General features: G+C 40.1%; 1 protein-coding gene across 1 annotated transcript in view; it reads right to left on the bottom strand.

Annotated features, from left to right (window-relative positions):
* Positions 1–11,139, bottom strand: part of LOC311143736 (insulin-like growth factor-binding protein 2-B) — a 20,212-nt gene extending 9,073 nt beyond the window's left edge. The window contains exons 1-2 of the mRNA XM_084179612.1: positions 10,270–11,139; positions 122–288 (exon numbers count right to left, since the gene is read on the bottom strand). Of these exons, the coding sequence (XP_084035738.1) occupies positions 122–288; positions 10,270–10,783 (681 nt within the window). The 5' untranslated portion in view covers positions 10,784–11,139. The remainder of the gene's footprint in view (positions 1–121; positions 289–10,269) is intronic.
* Positions 11,140–17,449: the final 6,310 nt, after the last annotated feature.

Here is a 17,449-nt window from a genome sequence, read left to right as displayed (position 1 = left end):
TTAAAGCTAAACTATGTAGTTCCATAATACTAATGCTCAATAAGTTTCTGAACTGTATCTCTCGAATAGCAGATGTGAACAAAGACTTATTTTCTTTCTTATTGTACTGGTTTTTCCTGACCTGCGTGGGCCGCAGGGTCCTAGGTTCCTCGGGACAGTTGTTGGTCTTCATCTTGGTCTTGAGCTCGTTCTGGGCCTGCCTCATGGCCAGCTCTTTGGACCACATCCAGGGCCTGCCATCTTTGGTCGGCTTCTTCTGAGGGGGGCCCTCAGTGCCCTGCAGCGCCACTATAGATCGCACACACAAAAAGGCTTAGTTCAGTGCCTTCAGAAAGTATTCACGCCCCTTGTAATTTTGTTGTTACATCCTGAATTTAAAATGGATAAAATTGCGATTTTTTATTGTCACCCCATAATGTCAAAGTGGAATTATGTTTTTAGAAAATGTTACCTTTTAATAAAAAATGAAAAGCTGAAATGTCTTGAGTCAATAAATATTCAACCCCTTTGTTGTGCCACGCCTAATTAAGTTCAGGAGTAAACATTTGCTTAACAAGTCACATAATAACTTGCATGGACTCACTCTGTGTGCAATAATAGTGTTTAACCTTTTAAGGATCGGACCCCTTTTTTCAATTTTTGCCTAACTAACTGCCTGTAGCTCAGGACCTGAAGCAAGGATATGCATATTCATTCATACCATTTGAAAGGAAACACTTTGAAGTTTGTGGAAATGTGAAATTAATGTAAGAGAATATAACACATTAGATCTGGTAAAATAGAATATAAATAAAAACCATGTGTTTTCTCATTTTCTTTTTGTTCCATCTTTGAAATGCAAGAGAAAGGCCACAATATAATATTGCAGTTTAGGCGCAATTTAGATTTTGGCCACTAGATGGAAGCAGTGTGTGTGCAACGTTTCAGATTGATCCAGTGAAGCATAGCAATTTTTATATATTTATTTTATTTCACCTTTATTTAACCAGGTAAGCCAGTTGAGAACAAGTTCTCATTTACAACTGCAACCTGGCCAAGATAAAGCAAAGCAGTGCGATAAAAACAACAACAACACAGAGTTACATATGAAATAAACAAAACGTACAGTCAATAACACAATAACGCAATACTGGACTATTTTGTATCAAGTCTACCCAAATGTGCCGAATTGGTCAACTGATACATTTTCAAGTACATAACTATAGAGGACATACAAAACATGATATGGTAATACAAAATGTACGTTTACACACTCCCAGGAATGTCCTATCATTAATAGGTTAATTACACTTTGGATGGTGTATCAATACACCCAGTCACTACAAAGATACAGGCGTCCTTCCTAACTCAGTTGCCGGAGAGGAAGGAAACCGCTCAGGGATGTCAGGACCATAGGCCAATGGTGACTTTAAAACTGTTACAGAGTTTAAGGGCTGTGGTAGGAGAAAACTGATGATGGATCAACAACATTGTAGTTACTCCACAATATTAACCTAACTGACAGAGTGAAAAGAAGGACGCCTGTACAGACGAAAAAATATTCCAAAACATGCATCCTGTTTGCAACAAGGCACTAAAGTAATACTGCAAAACATTTGGCAAAGCAATTAACTTTTTGTCCTGAATACAAAGTGTTATGTTTGGGGTAAATCCAATACAACACATTACTGAGTACCCCTCTCCATATTTGCAAGCATAGTGGTGGCTGCATCATGTTATGGGTATGCATGTAATTGTTAAGGACTGGGGAATTTTTCGGGATAAAAAATAAACGGAATGGAGCTAAGCACAGCAAAATCCTAGAGGAAAACCTGGTTCAGTCTGCTTTCTACCAGACACTGGGAGATTAATTCACCTTTCAGCAGGACAATAACCTAAAACACAAGGCTACACTGGAGTTTCTTACCAAGAAGACCGTGAATGTTCCTGAGTGGCCGAGTTACAGTTTTGACTTAAATCTACTTGAAAATCTATGGCAAGACCTGAAAATGGTTGTCTGGCAATGATCAACAACCAATTTGACAGAGCTTGAAGGATGTTGAAAAGAATAATGGGCAAATGTTACACAATTCAGGTGTGGAAAGCTCTTAGAGACTTACCCAGAAAGACTCACAGCTGCAATCGCTGCAAAAGGTGCTTCTAAAAGTATTGACTCAGGGTTGTGAATACTTATCTAAATGAGAGTTCTGTATTTCATTTTCAATAAATTTGGAAACATTTCAAAAAATATGTTTTCACTTTGTCATTATGGGGTATTGTTTGTAGATGGGGTGAGGAAAAAAATATATTTAATCAATTTTGAATTAAGATTGTAACACAACAAAATGTGGAATAAATCAAGGGTTATGAATATTTTCTGAAGGCACTGTATATGCAAAGAATACAAAGCAAGGACATCTGCACATAACAAGTTTATATGCACCGGGAACTCGTTCCAAACAAGGAAGGTGACTGCTAAATAAATGTTTTCCTGTATAGGCTCTCAGGTTTGCAGAACACATAATCTGTTTTCTTAGCTCCTATTCATGCCCTTAAGTCAAGCAAAACTGGATCTGTGCCCTAAAACAATGGATGATGTGAATGAGTTCACACACACACACACACACACACTCACTCACAGGTCTATGCTCTCCTTTAATCACAAGGGAGCTATTAAAGCACTGTGTTTCCAATGACAGGTTTCTGTAAACAATGTGTTCTTCAGAAGACAAAGGTGAACATGGGCACCGTCCTGCTGGTATGTGTCTCACACCCTGATGTCACTTCTCCTGCTGGGCAGTAAGTGTCAGAAGTGGACTATAGTCTCATCGGCAACAGTGTGTGCTACTACAGGTTGTAAATAATGGTGCCTAAGCTCGGTTGTGCTGTTGAAGTCACAGCCCTCTGCCCATATACAATCCTCTGCCTGCGTGAGATCGAACCATCCTGCCTATTTTTTACTTCCATCTGTACATAATATCCCATTTAGCAGACGCTTTTATCCAAAGCGACATACAGTCATGCGTGCATACATTTTTGTGTATGGGTGGTCTCGGGGATCGAACCCACTACCTTGGCGTTACAAGCGCTGTGCTCTACCAGCTGAGCTACAGAGGACCACTACATAAATCAATTATGGTGGATGAAGTGCCAATCTATGTTTGCTCCACTTGACATTTTACCATCTTTGGTCATGCCTAATCTGTATTACCACATGGTCAAGCTGTGTCATGCTGTCCCAGTTACACTGTGTCATGCTGGCCCAGTTACACTGTGTTATGCTGGCCCAGTTACACTGTCTTTCAAACTAGCCTTTTGCAGCATCGCTCGGCTTACTAAAACGAGGCTGAATTGGCCCAACAATGCAGTTTAGGAGGGTTCAATATTCCACAATATCTCCATTCTGATGTTCTTACACTCATTTCCCAATCACTTTTTGAAACCCATAAACTCTGTTTATAACTCAGCTGAATGTTGTTATTCTTATAGAGAACACTGGTGACGAATTGTTGACTAAGGAGCGGAACATCGCAGGAAGCGAGCACAGAATAGTATGGAAGCACTTTTAGCCTGGTTTTCTTGCTGAGTAAGGACTTTCTGCCTGCCTTCTCAGGGGAGGTGAACTACCTGCCGGGGGCACTGTGTGAGCGTGTGTGTGTCTCGCTCCACTAACTCTGTAATTAGGGAGGCACAAACTGAGGAGTATGGCTTTGAGACATTAAATCACTCCCGGGAGGGAGAGCAACCCAATGACTCGACAAAGGTATTCATACAGAGTACAGTGACCCTGCCTGAGTGGCTGAGAGAGAGAGAGAGAGAGAGAGAGAGAGAGAGAGAGAGAGAGAGAGAGAGAGAGAGAGAGAGAGAGAGAGAGAGAGAGAGAGAGAGAGAGAGAGAGAGAGAGAGAGAGAGAGAGAGAGAGAGAGAGAGAGAGAGAGAGAGAGAGAATCTAGTTTTGTTTTGACTTTACTCAGTATACTTCTCCTCAGGCTGTATCAGGGACGGCTGACTGACTCAGGTTAAAATGTCCTCAGCAGTAGAGAGTACAGAGTTCTGGCAGTCCAAATAAAGGTGACCCAGATTCAATGCTAACGTGCACTGTGGCAGAAGCTGTTGAAAATACACATTTCACAAGAAATATACACGTTTCAGCCAACAGCCGTCAGCTTGTTAGAGTCACTTTGCAACACTAGTGGTGATCCAATCTTGGCCATAGAAACTGCATCTTACCTATGGAAAGTAGTCTGAACTGAGGCTTTGTGAATGCTATTGGGCACACTTTCACTGTTCAAATCAGCAATATACTAAAAATGAGTAATATACAGTATTTACAATGTCACTTACAATGTTAGTGTTTTTTGGATAGTGGTTGTCATTTACAGTAGAACTGTGCTCTCAAAATGTGGTAACTACAGTATGTTCCAAATAACACCTTTCTTGTCTGCCAAGGAAATGTATTAGGCTACACTCGAGGCTAAACCACTTCAAACAAGTTCAATAATTGAATAGGTTTTGTCTAGCCAAGAAGCCTGAACATTAGATGAGTTGCTTCTTCTTCCAACTCTTCAAAGTCAAAAGTCCAGAAGTGTTGTATTTGATGACCTAGCAATTATTCCAAAGGGAAGGAGAGGCATGGCTGTCGTATGTGTCAATTGCAACGTGGCTTACTTATGCTAAAAAAAAACGTGCAATAAATCACAGGTAGTTCACAAAGAGTCACACAAAGTTCTCCTCATGGAATAGCAATGATGTGCCTAACCTTGTCCCCGGGCTAATTGTGCATATGAGCCTGGAACACCAATGAATAAAAAATTGGCCTTTGTGGGAGTGAACTTAAGTATTTGTCATTGTTTGAACTTAGTGAATAACACGACTGCGAATCAGAAACGTGTGGGGTGAAAGCAAAAACATTTCCCAGAGAGGCTGAACTCTAGCTAGCTACCATCTAGCTAGCTAACGTAATATAGCAGCCTTGCTGGTTATACATCATCCAAATATGTGATCAGTATGTGCTGCACTAACAACCCCAATAAAAACGACAGAATGGACTCAAACAGCAAGCTACATTTTATGAAATCTCCACGTTGCATCAGACGAGTGCAGACAAGGCGAACATAAACAGACATACACAAGACATGGGAGGTGTTGTGGGAGATGATTGATGAGAGGTAAGCTAATGGATATGCATCTGGACTTTCTCCCTGACTTTCTATTAGCGTCTGGACTTTTTACAGAACCTTCCACTGGCCCAATCAAGGCCATGTTTTAAACTTTGGCCTACCAGACCTTCTGAGTATTGGGAGGAAGTCTGATGAACAAGATTAGGATATGCTTAACTTGGCTAACTTATGCAAATAAGATGCTAACACTGTTTTGCGACTATTGTGAGCTATGCCTTTAAAACATACAGTATTTGATTCGTTTAGAAAAGCACCTTTTTCAACTAGTTTCCATCCTGTTTTGACCTCTAAACAGTTCAGAATTCTCCAGGCCCATAGCTTCTCCTTTCAGAACAGGTTCAACGTAATGGCATTTCATTAAGGAGAACATCAGCTGATCGCCTTCCTGGAAAAAGGGAGGTCCTTTATCCTCCTGAGGGGAGCGTCTTCAGGGTCACATGTACTAACATGCAGCTTCCACCCAGAGCACTCCATCCTTCTCTATCTTTATCTCTCGCTCTGTCACACACACACACACACACAGTAATTAAGCACCTGTAGAGGGGTGTGAGCACACCATTACCTGCACGGCGACAAGGAGACAACGCAGTGAGAGGAGGAGAAAGAGAGATAATAGAGATACAAAAAGACATAACAGATTTAGGGTCACAAAGAGAGGGTATGTTACTGGAAACTTTCTAAGTTTACCAGTAAACTACCAGAATTGTTGTATCTTTAAAGGATTTTATGTAATTTATCACAAGACATCTAGTGGCCCTGTTAGGTACTTCAGATTATCACAGGTGTCTGTAATAAATGCTGTCCCTCTGTGTGGCTTTATTACACGTAAAATATATATGAAATAATTAAAGAAGACGATTTTAAAATAAAAAATAGAATGGCAAAGCTGTAAAACATTATCGTAAATATAAACCATCAACTTAGTGAATACCGTTGGTGTTTCCTTTATACATTTTTTTTTTTTTTTACAAAGGTATCTATTTTACTATGCCAATATGTAAAGTTGAAGTCGGAAGTTTACATACACTTAGGTTGGAGTCATTAAAACTCACTTTTCAACCACTCCACAAATTTCTTGTTAACAAACTATAGTTTTGGCAAGTCGGTTAGGACATCTACTTTGTGCATGACACAAGTAATTTTTCCAACAATTGTTTACAGACAGATTATTTCACTTATAATTCACTGTATCACAATTTCAGTGGGAAAAAGTATCTATATCCACAGTAAAACGAGTCCTATATCGACATAACCTGAAAGGCCGCTCAGCAAGGAAGAAGCCACTGCTCCAAAACCGCCATAAAAAAGCCAGACTACGGTTTGCAACTGCACATGGGGACAAAGATCGTATTTTTTGGAGAAATGTCCTCTGGTCTGATGAAACAAAAACAGAACTGTTTGGCCATAATGACCATCGTTATGTTTGGAGGAAAAAGGGTGCTTGCAAGCCGAAGAACACCATCCCAACCGTGAAGCACGGGGGTGGCAGCATCATGCTGTGGGGGTGCTTTGCTGCAGGAGGAACTGGTGCACTTTACAAAATAGATAGTATCATGAGGAAGGAAAATTATGTGGATATATTGAAGCAAAATCTCAAGACATCAGTCAGGAAGTTAAAGCTTGGTCGCAAATGGGTCTTCCAAATGGACAATGACCCTAAGTATACTTTCAAAGTTGTGGCAAAATGGCTTAAGGACAACAAAGTCAAGGTATTGGAGTGGCCATCACAAAGCCCTGACCTCAATCCTATAGAAAATGTGTGGGCAGAACTGAAAAAGAGCGTGCGAGCAAGGAGGCCTAAAAACCTGACTCAGTTACACCAGCACTGTCTGGAGGAATGGGCCAAAATTCACCCAACTTATTGTGGGAAGCTTGTGGAAGGCTACCTGAAACATTTGACCCAAGTTAAACAATTTAAAGGCAATCCTACCAAATACTAATTGAGTTTATGTAAACTTCTGACCCACTGGGAATGTGATGAAAGAAATAAAAGCTGAAATAAATAATTCTCTCTACTATTATTCTGACATTTCACATTCTTAAAATAAAGTGTTGATCCTAACTGACCTAAGACACAGAATTTTTACTAGGATTAAATGTCAGGAATTGTGAAAAACAGAGTTCTTAAATGTATTTGGCTAGGGTGTATGTAAACTTCCAACTTCAACTGTATTTCTTGTCAATGGTTTGGCGTCAAACTTGTGGCAGTTGTGAAGAAAGTCAATTTTTGGAAGAGTTGCAGAGTTATTTAAAAATAATAATCCCGTTGATGATATGCTTTTTTAATTAATTAGGCCATTTTATCTTCAACCATCAATCTATTAGAAACTCATGGACAACATGGACACAAATATCATAAATTAATACTATATATGAATACATGTTTTAAAAGTCATTCAAGTATAAATGATCAAAGTTACGATAGATTGCCATAGATTTTCTGTTAATTACCAAAAGTACTGACGTTTCTGGTAACTTGAGTATATTAGCGGTAATTTTGCAACCCTAAACAGACTTATAGTCAGACATCAGTCATGGAGCGAAGATAGAAACATGGAGTTGATTGCCACTATTAACTCTTCCCAATCTGGGAATGTTTTTGTGTCAAAACCCAGTGTCTTTGAGAGACTGAATGCAGCTCCAGCCTGTGCAATGTGCACTCAGGCAGGTTAGGACAACGGTTCAAATATCCATCCAAGCACATAATCCCTTTAAAGTGATGAGTGAAACCATTGAGTTAAGGGTCTGCTGTATGTACTCTCAAGTTGTTTTGCATGTATTGGGGGACGAAAGCACATTGTGCATGAGTTCATACAGCTCTTCACATTGCTCCAAGATGTGATGTCATGCCAATAACAGCAACTGTTATCAAACAAACACACGATGGAGGGAGATGGATGGATGGATGGATGGATGGAGGGTGAAAGGCGGAAAACTCTGTGTGGGTGTATGACGTGCTACCTAATTAATGAGAATGTAGAGAGCCCCAAGGTGGTAGATCTGGGACAATTCCCCTCAATTACAAGACAACTTGGCACCTGATAGCACCTCTGTACTCTTGACTGGCTCATGAAATGGAAATCTGATGTGAAGGGTATGCTGTATGTGAGATGGCACAGAGTTACTGCCAGCAGTATTAATGTTTGACCTGTGCTCTGGGAACAAAAAAATGGGGGAAATTGTTAAACATTTACTTTCCGTTAAAAAAATCGGAGAAATGGGGTCAGCCAAACATGGTTAGCAGTTCGACAAAATGTATATACTAATTGATAGAAAAAAACTATATTCTTGGAAAAAATGTTTAAAAAAGGTATAATCTTTGTAAATCATATCATAAATAGGACTGGTGGAGTTATGTCACACATGCAGCTAACAAAAATATATGAAAATGTCTGCTCTACTCAAAATTACAACCAACTAATTGCAGCATTACCGCAAAAATGGAAGAGGCATGTGGAAGGGGGAGAAAGGAAGGAACTTGTCTGTCAACCGCACATTAAAGACCAAAATTGGCTACAGAAAATTGTGATAAATAAAAAAGTAGACCAGTTTCATTTAAGGACCAAAAAATGGACAGCTGTGCCATATAGATTGCAAAATAGTTGGGAAGAGATTTTCGATGTACCGATTCCATGGCACATGGTTTTATGAACTGATACACAAAACCACGCTGGATTCAAAACATAGAGCTTTTCAATTTAAATTATTACATTAAATTCTTGCAACCAATATAATGTTATATATATATGGGGGATACAACGATCCCAGCTCTGCAGATTTTGCTGCGAAGAGACAGAATCATTAGATCATTTTGTTTTGGTACTGTCCATATGTAGCTTGTGTTTAGTTGCAAGTTCAGGAATGGCTGAAGAATTGCAACATTTACCTGGAGCTAACCATGCAAATAGCACTGCTGGGTGATCTGAAAAGTCATAGTCAATCGATTAATAATATAATAATACTTTTAGCAAAAATGTTTATCTTTAATTTACAATCTGTAGAATCTATGAGAATAGAAAGGTTCAGAACTTTTGTGAAACATCACAGCACAGTTGAAAAAAATATGGCAAATAGTAATCAAAACTTGATGGTGTTCAGAGATAGATATTTCTTTATATATTTTCCTTTATTATTTTGCCCTAAACCTACCATCCCTCCCCTAATTGGAGTAAACTAATGGACAACAACTCTTAGGCCTCTACTTCCAGTTTATACATACTATACATATACATATATATATATACTTATACATACTATATACATTTTACGGACACATTATAGTTGACAATAGTCAATAGTAATCTTTTATCTGTTTTCAGTTCCATCCTCCAATCAACCATTTTTTTTTTTAATGGCGGAATGGAAATGACAATTACATTGATGGAAGCCACAATCTATCTGCAATATTAAAGCTGATCTACCCCGTAATAGAAAAGGAAAAAGATAAAAGAAAGCAGTTTGACAAAAAGAAATTAGCTCGTTTTCCCTCAAAGATCAATAGCATTTGGATCTACCAGTTAGTCGTCCAAACATACCACGGATGTCAACATTTATTCCCAGAAATCAATAGTGACCGATTTGAACAGATATTTTTGTTTGGAGAAACAAAATACATGTTTTGCCAGGTGCCATTTACACCTAATGAAGGAATTGTTGCGTGCTGATTAATAATACAAGTCATAAAAAAAGACAATAGATATATTGCTGATCTATTTATAATAGAAACACACAGAGAAACAATATATATTCAGTATGATACCAGCTTATAACATTCAGCAGATGCCATGCACTTTCATTGTGTGGACAATTAAATAACTTGCACCGTATGTTTTGGTTAATCATGTCACATGACCTGGATTTTAAACTTTATTTAAAGCATTTTCATCAAACTGTCACCTTTAGTTTTTTATATCAGATGGTTCAGCACCATCCTCAGACAAATGCTTTAATCTTTTGTCTAATTCTCATTTCTGGAAAAGGCTTAAAATAAAGGTTAAAATCCAGGTCATGTGACATGATTAACCAAAACACAGGGCCCTATGTATAATACAGAATACTTGTTAACCTACATGAATGATAACCTTCTCTTAGTGACAGTCTAGTTACTTACTACTCGTGTCCTGGTGCTCTTGAGTGCGGTTGGGTAGCGGGTCCACTTTGTGTGAGCATCGCCCTAACCCCTGAACCAGCTGGTCCAAGGGCAATTCTGAATCTGCAGTGGGATAACAACGCAGCCCTGTGGAACACCTCGGTGTGTAGACGCCACATAATTCGCCTTCTAACCGGGCACATACCGGACAGCAGCCGCAGGCGGGCTCCCTGACTATCTCAGTACAGTTGGTGGCGAGCTTAGGACATGCAGCTTGGCGCTCCGCAGTGCAGCTCGGACAATGGAATACCAAGTCCCCGAGCAATAGCCCCGGCAGAACAAGTAACGTAAGCAGCAGCAAACCACAGCCAAAATATAGCACCATTCTGCCTCTAGCTGTACTGTTTATTAAAGAGCAACATGCAAAGATAAGGATGTAAACTTTGTGTCCAACAGGGCAACTGTCAACTGTGTTAGCATAGCAAACAGGAGAGAGACCCAGTGGTGCAATCTGCAGGGTCCTATCAACTGTCATGTTTCTGATAGTGTATGTCAAAAAGGCAGGTAACTACATGTAGGTTGTAGTGAGTTGTCCCTTGCATAACCTTAGCGTGCAGTGGATAACAAATGATTGAAGGAACAAATTGTACAATGTCAATATTTGAATAATGATGTGCTTCTATAATAGCAAGAGCCTGCAGTGTGCTGTCTATTGATGTTATTATTAATAAGAAAATGTTATATTTTATCTTAGGCTGCACTGCTGTCCCGAGTGAAAATGTATCCTAAGCATACATACATCCGATTCAGCCATTATGATCAAGATCATTTTCCAGGGGAATATTACAGCGTGTGCCCGAGTGTCTCTGACATGACCACTCCATTTCTCGCATGTCCATTGACACTTAATTAAAGCTGCGCCCTTGGACCAAAACGCCTCTCCCTCCCCAGTACGTCCCATTTGATTTCTTGGTAGCGAGTAGCGGTTGTTGTGCTTATCCACCAAACAGGCTTCTGTAAACCCATGCAGGGTGTCTGTATCTTTTGACCACAGCGGAGAGCAATGGTTGTTGACTCAAGGGGGCCAAAGATAGCACGGGTGTGTGTATATATATATATATATATATATATATATATATATATATATATATATATATATATATATATATGGTCAGCAGGTTGCCTACCTGGACTTAATTGTGAAGTGAAGGAGGATAAAGTTAAGAAGCTAGTTTGGATAGAGATTTCTATTTATGTAGAACCTTATACCACTTATTAAAAAGCAACTTATCAACACACAGTCCATTAATTAGACTTGATGACTATCCAAAAGGATTCACAATATGCTATATAGATCTCTCAAACATCTACGGTATGAAACTAAATGTAATTTATCCATGAAAACATAAACTTTCACATGACAAGCAAGGCAACTCTGTAGCTGGGAGCCAATGATACATCAGCATTGAGGGCTCAAAGAATCCTTTGGGAGGTTACGCCATTTGTTATAGTTGAGTATCTTAATGACCAGTATTGTCACTGCAAAATAATCCTGCATCAACAGGATTTTAATGTTTAGTCCATAATGTTGCTTGAACGGTGTTTAAGCTATTAGCTGGACAAAAGTAGGCTACATGAAAAGGGCAATACTGTTAATATAACTGTGTGTTAGTGTGGGCTTTCAGTGAATTCATGCAAATCACAAAGCTTATCTGCATTTCCTGCAGCGCAGGAAAATTGTCAGCAAAAAAAGTGTGATCCAATTAAAACCCTACATCTGTTTGACTCTATGGTTAAATTGCGATCACGACTTAGGCTAGCCACATCATTTTTGCAGGATGCCTCACTGGGCGATCAGGTGAGAGGGAGAACACTAGTGTATCTTTTCCAGTTGACATACTTTCCCAGACTTCATGTGCCTAACCCTGGAGTGGGCACTGGGATTTCCGGCCTACAGCGTAGCCTGTCATGTCAAAGCTGGTCTCTGTGTGCCGCTACTTGGGACCAACCTGGGAGGCCTCCACTGTGCCCAGCATGTGAGGTAATGTCTGTCTGTCCGACCATTCTCTCATCACCATGTCTGTCCATCCCTACACCCAGCAGCAACTGGGTTCAAATAGTATTTGTTTTCTTTCAAATACCTGCATCTGAGTCTCCCTGGAGCGCATCTAGGCAAGGGTTTACACTTTTGGGACTATTCCATAAATTAGTTACATTGTGCCAGGCAAGCTCAATCAACTAAAGTCTTTCAAAAGAAACCATGATTTGACCCATGTCTGCCATGGATACACTGTCTTGGCTGTGGTCACCCTTTACAGGAACAGTGAAGATTCACTAAATGTGCATTATGTAATGGGTTGTTATATTTAGTATGTACATGGACCACAGGAGGCTGCTGAGGGGAGGACGGCTGATAATAGTGGCTGGAATGGAGCAAATGGAATGGCATCAAATACATGGAAACAATGTGTTTGATGTATTTGATACCATTCCCCTGATGCCTCTCCAGCCATTACTACGAGCCCTTCCTCCCCAATTAAGGTGACAACCTCCTGTGATAGCAGAAACCTCCAAGAGAATCTACAGCAGTGGAGGCTCCTCAGAGGAGGAAGGGGAGGACCATCCTCCTCAGTGAATTTCATAAAAAATAAAATAGTGAAACATTAAAAAAGGTATCCTTTTTAGATAAAACTATACTAAATATATTCACGTCACCAAATAATTGATTAAAACACACTGTTTTGCAATGAAGGTCTACAGTAGCCTCAACAGCACTGTAGGTTAGCACCATGGTGTAGCTGGAGGACAGCTAGCTTCCATCCTCCTCTGGGTACATTGACTTAAATACAAAACCTAGGAGGCTCATGGTTCTCACCCCCTTCCATAGACTTACACAGTAATTATGACAACTTCTGGAGGACGTCCTCCAACCTATCAGAGCTCTTGCAGCATGAACTGACATGTTGTCCACCCAATCAAAGGATCAGATAATTAATCTAGGACTGAAAGCATAAACTACAGCTAGATAGCACTGCAGTGCATAATATATGGTGAGCAGTTTGAACAAATTAATTTCTTCAAAAATGAAGGAGAAGTGAGAGAGAGAGAGAGCTAGCAATATATATATATATATATTATTATAATTTATTTTTTTCACTTTCACTTACTTAGCTAATGCAGCTAGTTAGTTTAGCCTACTCAAACACCCGGCTCAAACAGAGGAAGATGCTATGTTAGCCAGCTGGCTATGACTATCCAACACTGAAACTCTTCCAAGTCAAGGGAATACTAATTTATTGCCACCGGGGCCCGCCAGTGTAACTGCTAAACTGCTTACTGGCAGTATACTGTACTTCATGATTGTAGCGGGTTTACTAACACGTTAGTTTTATTAGCTATGTTGACTATGACGTTACTTTAGCTAATATGGTGACAATGTGTGTAGCGGTTAGCGTTATGATGTGAAGGTTTGGCTTGGAAAGTTTTTTTTGCCTGTCACAGAAAGCTGATGTGTTGTGCATTGAAGTCCACAAGCGAAGGGAAAAGGTGAGAGGAGGAGAGCGCGTAGATGTGAGAAGGAATACAACAAGCTGCTATGAAAGTGAACTGTGTTCACTATGTGCATCTACGTTGTAAACTTTCATTCATAGGCTAGGTTGTAGTAACCTCATCATGGGTATAGGGGAAATGTGAGTGTCATGTAGTAGCCTAAACCTATCAATGTTACATTGAACTGGGTGAATTTGAATATGAATGACAGTCATCCAATATGCTGAAATAGAAATAAGGCCATGCTCATTCAAATAATTATCGTCCTCCCTCATCTTAAACGGCACTGTTCTACAGTAATAACCTCAGTGCAGAAATTATCCTTAGGCACAGGTGTAGAATGAGCTTATACCTTCCTTATACATATATCTTACCAAACCATTAGAAGGGGAACACACAAAACTAGGGGTAACTTCATATACTCAAAGTGCCACTGGAACCCCTGGGGATATCCAACGGCTGTCTGTCTGTACTCAATGTCACGGTCATTTTGTCATTACCAAATCCTTTCCACCCCTGAGTCTTCTAATTAAGCATGACAAGCCCCAATGTGCACAGGCAAGTTCAATGACAGATGGGTAAAAAAAAATGCTTTTTATGTAATAAACGACTGCCGATAACCAACCAGTGACCGAATGACTTTCTCCCTGAAGTTTGAGTACAGTGCTGTAGCTGATGATAAAAAAATAAAAAAATAACCCCCTCAATTAGCTCACCAGAGTCCAGACAATTTACCAAGTATTTATTTGTTGCTGATTCACACGCTGCATGGAATGTAAGACCCCTGACCCATCAGGTCAGATGAATGATAATATGTGGAGCATGTGAACCCTCTCAGACACAGTGTACACATTTCTCAGCCCTATAATTAACTTTTCCCCAAACAACACAGCCAATTTGCTTGATGTCACTGAACTGTGACCTTTTACGGGGCCTTTGAACTACGGCGACCCTGCCGCTGATGCCAAAATACACAGGCAGCTTATTGCGCAGGGATATAAATAATGTCACTGAGTAAGGAGGATGGCGCTAGCAGTCTCTCTGGTCACCCACATGCCATCTGTGTACTGTACTATGAGTCATTGAGCTACACATAGCAAAGCGTGTCATGGTGATGAATTACATTGTTCGTTTTTCTAATGATGAGGACACAAAAGTGTGTTTGTGCTCTCTTGGGACATTCATTGTTTTCTTGTATTGGCTTGTGTACAGACTGGGTTAAGGACAGTCAGAACAATAGTTACAGACTGGGTTAAGGTCAGTCACTACTATAGTTACAGACTGGGTTAAGGACAGTCACTACTATAGTTACAGACTGGGTTAAGGACAGTCACTACTATAGTTACAGACTGGGTTAAGGACAGTCAGAACAATAGTTACAGACTGGGTTAAGGACAGTCACTACTATAGTTACAGACTGGGTTAAGGTCAGTCACTACTATAGTTACAGACTGGGTTAAGGACAGTCACTACTGTAGTTACAGACTGGGTTAAGGACAGTCACTACTATAGTTACAGACTGGGTTAAGGACAGTCACTACTGTAGTTACAGACTGGGTTAAGGACAGTCACTACTATAGTTACAGACTGGGTTAAGGACAGTCACTACTATAGTTACAGACTGGGTTAAGGACAGTCACTACTGTAGTTACAGACTGGGTTAAGGACAGTCACTACTGTAGTTACAGACTGGGTTAAGGTCAGTCACTACTATAGTTACAGACTGGGTTAAGGTCAGTCACTACTGTAGTTACAGACTGGGTTAAGGACAGTCACTACTGTAGTTACAGACTGGGTTAAGGACAGTCACTACTATAGTTACAGACTGGGTTAAGGACAGTCACTACTATAGTTACAGACTGGGTTAAGGACAGTCACTACTGTAGTTACAGACTGGGTTAAGGACAGTCACTACTGTAGTTACAGACTGGGTTAAGGTCAGTCACTACTATAGTTACAGACTGGGTTAAGGTCAGTCACTACTGTAGTTACAGACTGGGTTAAGGACAGTCACTACTGTAGTTACAGACTGGGTTAAGGACAGTCACTACTATAGTTACAGACTGGGTTAAGGACAGTCACTACTGTAGTTACAGACTGGGTTAAGGACAGTCACTACTGTAGTTACAGACTGGGTTAAGGACAGTCACTACTATAGTTACAGACTGGGTTAAGGACAGTCACTACTATAGTTACAGACAGGGTTAAGGACAGTCACTACTATAGTTACAGACTGGGTTAAGGACAGTCACTACTATAGTTACAGACTGGGTTAAGGACAGTCACTACTATAGTTACAGACTGGGTTAAGGACAGTCACTACTATAGTTACAACTGGGTTAAGGACAGTCACTACTATAGTTACAGACTGGGTTAAGGACAGTCACTACTATAGTTACAGACTGGGTTAAGGACAGTCACTACTATAGTTACAGACTGGGTTAAGGACAGTCACTACTATAGTTACAGACTGGGTTAAGGTCAGTCACTACTATAGTTACATACTGGGTTAAGGACAGTCACTACTATAGTTACAGACTGGGTTAAGGACAGTCACTACTGTAGTTACAGCCTGGGTTAAGGACAGTCACTACTGTAGTTACAGACTGGGTTAAGGTCAGTCACTACTATAGTTACAGACTGGGTTAAGGTCAGTCACTACTGTAGTTACAGACTGGGTTAAGGACAGTCACTACTGTAGTTACAGACTGGGTTAAGGACAGTCACTACTATAGTTACAGACTGGGTTAAGGACAGTCACTACTGTAGTTACAGACTGGGTTAAGGACAGTCACTACTATAGTTACAACTGGGTTAAGGACAGTCACTACTATAGTTACAGACTGGGTTAAGGACAGTCACTACTATAGTTACAGACTGGGTTAAGGACAGTCACTACTATAGTTACAGACTGGGTTAAGGACAGTCACTACTATAGTTACAGACTGGGTTAAGGTCAGTCACTACTATAGTTACATACTGGGTTAAGGACAGTCACTACTATAGTTACAGACTGGGTTAAGGACAGTCACTACTATAGTTACAGACTGGGTTAAGGTCAGTCACTACTATAGTTACAGACTGGGTTAAGGACAGTCACTACTGTAGTTACAGACTGGGTTAAGGACAGTCACTACTATAGTTACAGACTGGGTTAAGGACAGTCACTACTATAGTTACAGACTGGGTTAAGGACAGTCACTACTGTAGTTACAGACTGGGTTAAGGACAGTCACTACTGTAGTTACAGACAGGGTTAAGGACAGTCACTACTATAGTTACAGACTGGGTTAAGGACAGTCACTACTATAGTTACAGACTGGGTTAAGGACAGTCACTACTATAGTTACAGACTGGGTTAAAGACAGTCACTACTATAGTTACAGACTGGGTTAAGGACAGTCACTACTATAGTTACAGACTGGGTTAAGGACAGTCACTACTCTAGTTAAATATTACTAGAGAATGTCTTAGTCTTAATTTTGTTGGTACTGGTAATAAACACAATTTGCAGTCATACATGACTGTGTGTGTGTGTGTGTGTGTTCAACAATCCATTTGATTCATCAGGAGGCATCCCACAGGCAACAATCCATTTGATTCATCAGGAGGCATCCCCCAGGCAACAATCCATTTGTTGGGTTGGGTGTCC

Source organism: Coregonus lavaretus (genome assembly GCF_964263955.1).
Source record: "Coregonus lavaretus genome assembly, chromosome: 16".
NCBI classification, from domain to species: Eukaryota; Metazoa; Chordata; class Actinopteri; order Salmoniformes; family Salmonidae; genus Coregonus; species Coregonus lavaretus.
This window is presented reverse-complemented; position numbering and strand designations above follow the sequence as displayed.